The following is a 9,377-nucleotide window of genomic DNA, read 5'->3' on the forward strand; positions in this document are numbered from 1 at the left end:
CCAGCCATTCTTTATAAGGGAACAGTATAGAATAATTTAATAAATAAAAATTCTACCTCTTGAACTAGCCGTATCTTATTTCTTCATTTTTTTTCAATATACTTGAGTATAAGCCGAGCAGAACAATTGTGCTGAAAAACGTGGCTTATACTCGAGTATATACGACATGCCCCCCCCAGGCTGTAATGATCAGTCGTAAGAGGTGTCAAATGGGTCTGCAGTGAAAATTTTTTTGGTCAAATTTTTTGTTACACTCTATCCGACTTACATGCAAATTAAACTGCAGAATCAATATTGTTATCAATAATAATGAATTTGTCACCTATAAATACCTGACATACACTTGCTAATGCCGTCATGGAGAAGGTGAAATGTTTCCAGTAATACATTTGGAAATAAAAGATTCGCTTAGTTACTGGAGCGCTGCCTCTAAGGACTTGTCTATGGACTTACTACAGAACCACTATTGTTGGGCAGCACGGTGGCTCAGTGGTCAGCACTTCTGCCTTGCAGTGCTGGGGTACTGGGTCCTAATCCCACCCAGGTCAACATCTGCAAAGCGTTTGTATGTTCTCTCCGTGTTTGCGCGGGTTTCCTCCGGGTCCTCCGGTTTCCTCCCACACTCCAAAACATACTGGTAGGTTGATTAGATTGTGAGCCCCATTGGGGACAGGGACTGATATGACAAGCTTTGTTCAGCGCTGCGGAATCTGTGTGCGCTATATAAATAAAGGAATTATTATTATTTAAGAATTATTAGTAACCCGGTGACTGGCGCCCAGATTACGCCCGGTTATAGTTTACACACATAATGGCATTATCATGCTGCGCTGTGTATTATACAGGCAGTCCCCGGGTTACATACAGGATAGGTTCTGTAGGTTTGTTCTTAAGTTGAATTTGTATGTAAGTCGGAACTGTATATTTTATCATTGTAGATCCAGACAAATCTTTTTTTGGTCTCTGTGAAAATTGGATTTTAAAAATGTTGGATTGTCATAAGAACCAGGATTAACAATAAAGCTTCATTACAGACGCCTGTGATAACTGTTACAGCTGATTATTGTATCCTAGGGCTAAAGTACAGGAAATTACCAACATCCAGAGGTCCGTCTGTAACTAGGGGTCGTATGTAAGTCTAGTGTCCTTAAATAGGGGACCGCCTGTACATGTATGATACAACATTAGAACCGTCCTCTTCTAATCTTCTCTTATCTGTAGGGTCCGTCTTCGCTCCTCTACCAAATTACTGAATATGGACAAAACGCAGAGTCCCGTGACTGAGCAAGTCCTAAACCTGACCATGGAGATCATCTTCCTGCTGACCGGAGAGGTGAGGGACATGTCGGAGTGCCGCAGTGCAGTGCGGGTGTATTAGGGGTCCTGCCGGGTGCCCTTGGGTTCCCCTGTTATAGTCATCGCTCTTTCTCATTATGTAGGACTATTTTGTTGTGAAGAAGCTCGGAGGAAGGTCAGTCCATAACAATCTTCAGGTTGTAGGAGAAACTACAAGGACGCTGACAGATGGTGACTTACCGACGAGTCAATCGGTGATACGTGAGCCACAGAATAGACAAGAGATCCTCGATGTCACCCATAAGATCATTAAGCTGCTGACGGAAGAGGTGAGCTCCAGCGTCTGTGCGACCTCTTAGACCCAACCACCCAATCATAACTGGCACCAGCCCAAGCCCAAATCTCTAGGCCATGGAGACCTCTCCACCTCAGGATGGTCCCATCATTCTTGGTTCCCAGCATTAAATTTCTCTAAACTTTGGTCCCAGCATGGTTCCATAACGTCATCACTCTAAATCTATGTCCTGCAAATGGTTCCCAGGAGGTTCCATTCTTTGGTCCACAACATTAAATCCCCTAATTATTTCTGGTTCCTCGATAATAATAAATGTATCTATTGTGGGTGTCAGGTCCCTATAAGGTGTCAGGATGTCAGCGTCCATTTCTCCATGGAGGAGTGGGACTACATAGAAGAGCACAAGGACCAGTACCAGGACCTCATGATGGAGGACCACCAGAACCTCATGTCAACAGGTAAGAAACATTTTAATGACCACATATACCGTATTTTCAGGACTATAAAACGCTTCTTACTATAGGACGCACCCCAGATTTATCCTTCCAAAAAAGGAAAAATATATTTTACACCAATTAAAATATTCCTGTTGGTTGTAAAGCACAGCACACACAGCTCTGCATCGTCCGCACAGTTGCACACACAGCCCTGCATCGTCCGCACAGTTGCACACACAGCCCTGCATCGTCCGCACAGTTGCACACACAGCCCTGCATCGTCCGCACAGTTGCACACACAGCCCTGCATCGTCCGCACAGTTGCACACACAGCCCTGCATCGTCCGCACAGTTGCACACACAGCCCTGCATCGTCCGCACAGTTGCACACACAGCCCTGCATCGTCCGCACAGTTGCACACACAGCCCTGCATCGTCCGCACAGTTGCACACACAGCCCTGCATCGTCCGCACAGTTGCACACACAGCCCTGCATCAGCCGCACAGTTGCACACACAGCCCTGCATCGTCCGCACAGTTGCACACACAGCCCTGCATCGTCCGCACAGTTGCACACACAGCCCTGCATCGTCCGCACAGTTGCACACACAGCCCTGCATCGTCCGCACAGTTGCACACACAGCCCTGCATCGTCCGCACAGTTGCACACACAGCCCTGCATCGTCCGCACAGTTGCACACACAGCCCTGCATCGTCCGCACAGTTGCACACACAGCTCAGCTGTACACACAGAACCCCCCTTACTTACCCTCTTCCCCTTCTTCTTACCCTGTCCCAGGGCAGCATGTCCCCATTCTCAGCAGTATGTGTTGATTTAAGAAGCATGTGATCAGTCAAATAATTCTGACATCACCGCAGGTCCTTTAGGACACCCAGGAGAGGGAGAGAGCAGTGCGGAGGCTCCTCTCTGGGAGATCGGGTGCAGCTCTATATCAGGGCATCACCCGATCTCCATTACAGGGGTCAGGAGGGTCTGGCAGTGCTGGATCCTCCTGACCCTCGGTCTATAAGACGCAGCCACTTTTTAGCAAGATTTTTTATTTAGTGTCTTATAGTCCAAAAAATACGGTAAGTAGAAAAACTGAAATATTTGATTTAATATCTTCTGTTATTTCAACTAGGGTCACGCGAAGCTAAGGAGGAACGATGTGGAGAAAGATTAAACCCGGATATTTTTATACCTAAAGATCATATACAACAAAATATTAAGGAAGAACCCGTCTTGTACGATAGAAGAGCCATCGCAAACCTCGATAAATCTCAATATCCTTTCACTCGTATTAAGGAGGAAGCAAGTTCAAGTGACGAAGTGACTTTAGAAAAAACATATACTAAATTGTTAGATCCTAAAGAACATTCTCTAACTTCTCTTCATAAGGATGTCCAGGTCCTACAAGACTCCGGAGACCTCCAACACACCAACCTATTCGCTGTGCTACAAACCCTACCTTCACCTTTCAAGGAAGACCAGGTCTTACAAATTGGAGAAGACCCCACTAACCTCAGCGTCTTCACCATCAGCGATCAAACACAAGAGTGTCCTAATGGGAGTAAGGAATCGGACCCATCTCAAGGAGGGATATGCAACACTCCGCCTTATCCGTCAACTCACGTTACTGTCGGTGAAGATCTCCCAAATCCTCCCGAACCACAAAATCTAATCCGTGACAACATCACTCTGCAGTTTGCGTGTTCTGAATGCAATAAATGCTTTCTGTCCATGGCGGAGTTGGTGACGCATCAAGGAATTCATATTGCGGAGAAGTTACTTCAAACCGGGACCCGCGTCTTTACCACGGCCCTCGTCCAAACTCCCCAGGAGCCTCCGGTGAAACATAAACTGCTGACATGTTCTATATGTGGGAGAACGTTCTACACCAAATCATCCCTGGTGGGACATACAAAGGCGCATTGGAGAAGGAACTTGAAATGTGAACAGTGCGGGAAATTTTTCTCCAATAGTTTCTTACTCAACGTCCATTCAAGACTCCATGTTGGAGAAAGACCTTACGCCTGTAGCACGTGTGGAGAACGTTTCATGAGGAATAGTGACCTCGGAAGACATTGTAAGAAACATCAATGAAGATGATCACTAAAGAATACAAGAGGTCCCCCGACTTACAGACGACCCCTAGTTACAAGCGAACCTCTCTCTCTGGATGCTGCTGCTGCAATCATCACCTGTAAAAGTTATCAGAATTGTCTGCAATAAAGCTTTATTGTTACTCTTTGTTACCATGTCACAGGGACCAAAATATAATTTATAGGAATTTCAGGGATGTAAGAGGTAGTTCCCCATAGCAGACTTCAGAATAGGCCACCCTTCCCCTTATGCCCCTTACACATCCAGACTGAGAGTAACCTACAACTGTCCGGAGAAGGGGAGTGCTCCTCACCCCTCCCCAGTCCGAGCATGCCCCATCTGTTTTCTGGTATGGTATGGTTTATGGTGACACGTGTGCATATATATGTTTGTACACTTGCATACAGTATATACACATATATTAGATTTTTCAGAGAGCAGAATTGTTGTAATTGACCATGGCAACCAATCAGAGCTCAGCTTTTATTTTACAAAGAGCTGTGGGGAATCAGAACAATTCTGCTCTCATACAGTTCTGATAAATCGCCCCACAGAGTATTTACACATCTTACACACAAACATATAGGGGGAGCAGGGGTCATAAAAGATCCGGACCATGGACCCCAGTGCATATGTGTCTACTAACCTATGGCCACAGGCCGACAAGATTATTTATACTAATAATAGGAAGCTACAAAATACGTAGGATTAATGCCTACAATCCAGTGCCTGTGCAACATCCCCTACTGGGGCCTAGTCTTTTCTTGGGGCCTGGAGTCAGCCGGGGTCCAGAATACCGGAGTGGCTGGCGGTTGCGGCCTAGGGCGCGCTGTGGTCACGGTGCTTGGTATGGGAACCGGAGGGCTGTCCTACAGCCTGGCAGCTCTCCAGCAGGTGGTGTGTGCAAGAAATATGGAGGGAGAGGCTGATGTGCTGTTTCTTCCTGGGGCAACCCCTGAGTGTCTGTAAGATAGGTCCCTGGGTAATGGATGGGGAGCCCGTGGTGGTAACAGCCATATCCAGGGATCAGACAGAGGCAACGTTGTGCAAATTAACTCATGGTTCTTTATTGAACAACAGGTAGCAGGCAACGGGCCAGAACAGTCTCACAGCAGATTCTGTTACTGGAGGGCTCATGGAGAGTGGCACCAGCCTGGGGTGGTAGCATCTCTCCAATCACACTCCAGCTTACAATACAGCCAACTGATTGGTTAATAACTTAGACATAGTTACTTGTTGCCTTTCCAGACTGTATTCACAGGCTGTATTTACTAAGTCTCCCATGTCACAGCTTCTCACATGGAGAGGAACACTTCTGCAACACCTACCTAACCCTTTGCACCTACAGGGGTGTTGCATACCCCCTAGTAATTGAACGAGACAAGCCGCCCACGTTCCTGGCTAATGGAGCTGGGGTTGATGTTGCACTAAAAACATACATGGGTACACTACAGTTGGTAGCTATCGCCCTTAAACCAACTGTTTCTTTAGGGAAGGGGTGGTGTCACGTCCTGTAATCCACTCCTTGCACCAAGTTGGCATAATCAAAGACCCATACAGGCGGTCCCTTAGAACACCTAAGACTTACATACGACCCCTAGTTACAGACGGACCTCTGGATGTTGGTAATTTCCTGTACTTTAGTCCTTGGCTACAATAATCAGCTGTAACAGTTATCACAGGCGTCTGTAATTAAGATTTATTGTTAATCCTGGTTCTTATGACAATCCAACATTTTTAAAATCCAATTGTCACAGAGACCAACATTTATTTTTACTGGGGTTACAATAATAAAGTATAGGGTTCCGACTAACATCCAAACTCAACTTAAGAACAAACCTACAGAACGTATCTTGTATGTAACCCGGGGACTGCCTGTATAGATGAATAGACGGTCCGACACAGTATTGACTCTGCTGCAAAGCCTATTAAAGGTAAGAGCAATCTAACGTATAATATTGGTTACCATATGGCTAGATATAGTAGCAGCAATAGAAATGTCTTTTCCCTGGAAAGAAAGGCATAGGGGCAGATTTACTTACCTGGTCCTGTCGCAATCTGCAAAGGTGCGGTCTCCGGGGAGGATGAAGTCCGGCGCGATTCTTCAAGATCGTGCGTTCATTTTCCTGCATGTGTTGCTTCCCCGCTCAGGTCCGCAGGAGTTCACCTTCTTCTTTCCGGTGTATGTGAGTGCATGTCTTGCGACACAATTTGAATTGTAAATCCCGCGCTTAGTCCGAATCAGTCGGGTTGTCTGTCGGCCAAACACCCCCCCCCCCCCGACTTGTGTCGCATGCAAGTCGCCGCGATTGCGACAGAATCCGATCGCGTGCACCAAAAACCCCACTGAAATGCGTCGCAAGTCGGAATTAATCGTGAAACCCGACGAAAATGCGCCGTGCGGACTCTTAGTAAATGTGCCCCATAATATGCAACATCAATAATGAGGCTCCTTTTTTCCTTGAAAGAAGATGGTGATTATCAGTCTCTCAGAGGGCTCAGCTGCATTAGAGTCTAAACTCCGGGCAGTCCTTGGTAAATGAAGGAAAAAGTAGAGAGGGGTGCTTTCATAACATAACTGGGGAAAAGTTCAGGGAGAGTCCAGGAGAGTCTCTGGCTCTAAAAGGATAATGGGTGCAGCCCAACTGGGAATAATCAAAGCAGTACACTATTTACATCCTGAAAAGGGCCTCAGCCCATCAGGGAGTTACTCACTCTCTGAGTCTGTAGAAGGGGTTAGGACCTCAGGGTCCGAGAAGTGTACCTTCTTAGGGTTACGACCCTTGCGCTGGGACAGCTGGTACTCCTGCAGGTATGCAGGATCCTTCCCTCTTGTCTCCCGTTGTGATCTCTGTTGTGCCTGTTGGGAGAAAATCACTGTCTTGTTGTTATCGTCCTCGGTGTCAGGCACTGCTGAAGATGCAGGTGCAATGGGGGCAACAGACTCCAGTAGTAGCAGTATCGGGGACTGCTGCGGGAGCGGTGACCTCTCTGAGCTGGATCTTACTGGCGTGGAGACATGCACACAAAGTTGGGGTACAGACATAAGCTTAAGAAAACTGGGGGTAGACGAACACAGATGGTCTCTTGGACTGTGTGTTGGGCTCAGAGATGTTGACACAGGGGTGAAGGAACGCAGACATCTCTTCAGCCGGCTCCTGTGCACCCAGAGTACTGGACGGTCTTGAAATCTCGTAGACTTCAGGGGAGATTGTCTCTAACTAGGTATGGCCCACTCTCCCATCTAACTTACTGGTGGGATGGTTGTTTCACAGCCTCACTTGTTCTCCGGGGGTAAGAGGCTCCGCCCAGGCATGGCGGTCAAAGTCCCTCTTTTGCTTATCTCAGGCCTCCTCTACCCATAGATCTACAATTTCTCTGGCAACCGCCAGGCGCCTCTGGTGTTCCTGGACCCAATCAGTCTGGGGGAGCAGAGATTGGGAGTCAGGGACTTCCATATCCAATGCCATATTGGCGAGGAGATGGCCATATTTCCAGAACATTAGATAGTATGGGGTGTATCCGGTGGAGCAATGGGTGGTGGTGTTGTCCAGATACACCAGCACCGGGAGAAGCTTCGGCCAGTCACAATTGGGTGTAGAGGGGCCCTTTGATTCAGTCTTCTGAGCATCAAAGTATCCAGACTGGTCACGGTACATATCCAGCACTATCCTGGCATCCCTCCTGGGGATCACGATCTGGTACAGTCGGTCATAAGTGATGGGATCCAAAGTTCCTCTCCTAGCATGCATCGGGGCCCGCTAAAGAGCCTTCCACTGCGGCCAGTTGGGAAGATTCCCCGTCAGCCCTTTGCTGACGGATTCTTTCAGGCCCTCGCCCACTAGAAAGAGAGTCCATCAATTCTCCTATGGCGCGGCTATCAGCCTGAAGACTCATCCAGAGGTCCTTCTCTGCGGGTGGCGGAGAATCTTCTTGTTGCGGAGCAGGCACTGCATCAGAGGGCAAGGAGTAAACTCTCTGGGTGTCTTGATGCACAAAACGGGCATAGAACGCCAGCATCTCAGCGTCTTCCCGCTGAGCATCCGTGGAGGGTCCCTCCCCCCTGGTCAGGAAGACGGGACAGAGCATCGACGTTGACGTTGGTTATGCCGACCTGATACTTGATGGTGAAGTTAAAGTTGGCCAGTCTGGAGGCCCACTGCTGCTCTAGAGCTCAGTGTTCAGATGTGCCAAGGGGTTGTTGCCTGTGAAGATGGTGAATAAGGAAGCACCCAGATAGTCTTTCAACTTTTCGGTCACAGCCCAGACTAACGCCAGGAACTCCAACTTGAATGAGCTGTAATGAAACTGCAGAAACCATGCAGCCTTAGCCTGCGACTAGTACATCCTAGATAATCCATATTACAGATTGTATGGGTTACACAGTAAACCACATTACATGTAATACAATTGATACATTCCCTGATACGGTGTACTACGATTTTACTAGTAATGGATTTAATAGGTTGTGCAAAAAAAAACAGCATTTACATATATTTGCTCCACATTTAAAAAAGACTTTTAACCCCTTCCCGACACGTGCTGTAATAGTACGGCGTGCGTCGGGTGCGGGTACATGGAGAGGGCTTAGGGGATGAGCCCTCTCCATAGCCGGTAAGTCTTTGCGGCATATTGCCGCGAAGGCTTACCGGTAACTCCCATGACTGCGGCCGGCAAAGCTGCGGTGACGATTGGCGATCCCGTGGCGTCATCAGGGAACGGGGAACGGTTGCCATGACAGCCTCGAGTCTTCTGTCTCGTTTTTAACCCATTCATTACAATGTGCGATCTGTAGTATGGCAGTATATTGTAGGATCGATCAGACAACCTAGGGTTAAAGTACCCTAGGGAGTCTGAAAAATACTAAAAATAAAAATTTAAAAAAGGTTAAAAAAAAAAATAAACAAAAATTCTAATCACCCCCCTTTCCTTAGAACTGATATAAATAAACAGTAAAAATCATAAACACATTGGGTATCACCGTGTCCAAAAATGCCCAATCTATCAAAATATAATAACAGTTTTTCACTGTGTTTAACCCCTGGGGGATCCTACGGTAGAGACTAAAAGGAGGTGGGAGGAGGAAGTTGGTGAAATATCGGAGGAGGCGATGAGCTCTCCTAGTATTCTATCAGTCAATGTTGCACAGAGAAGACCCCAACTGTTCTTAATAGACAGAGTGTATAGGACACCGTATGTGCTCTGGAAAATGGGATTGCGGGAGGATGCGAGGTGCCCTCGGTGT

General features: G+C 47.3%; 1 protein-coding gene across 2 annotated transcripts in view; it reads left to right on the plus strand.

Annotated features, from left to right (window-relative positions):
- The window catches only part of LOC140106026 (uncharacterized), a 582,332-nt gene that overhangs the window by 12,151 nt on the left and 560,804 nt on the right, over positions 1 to 9,377 (plus strand). Inside the window, exons 1-3 of one of the 2 annotated variants that reach the window (XM_072130183.1) lie at positions 1,080 to 1,132; positions 1,222 to 1,333; positions 1,440 to 1,625. In XM_072130183.1, coding sequence (XP_071986284.1) covers positions 1,131 to 1,132; positions 1,222 to 1,333; positions 1,440 to 1,625 — 300 coding nt within the window. In that variant the 5' untranslated portion in view covers positions 1,080 to 1,130. Of the gene's footprint in view, positions 1 to 1,079; positions 1,133 to 1,221; positions 1,334 to 1,439; positions 1,626 to 9,377 lie in introns of those variants that run through there. The other variant, XM_072130184.1, reaches the window with a different exon arrangement.

This window comes from Engystomops pustulosus, chromosome 11, assembly GCF_040894005.1.
Source record: "Engystomops pustulosus chromosome 11, aEngPut4.maternal, whole genome shotgun sequence".
Classification (NCBI taxonomy): Eukaryota; Metazoa; Chordata; class Amphibia; order Anura; family Leptodactylidae; genus Engystomops; species Engystomops pustulosus.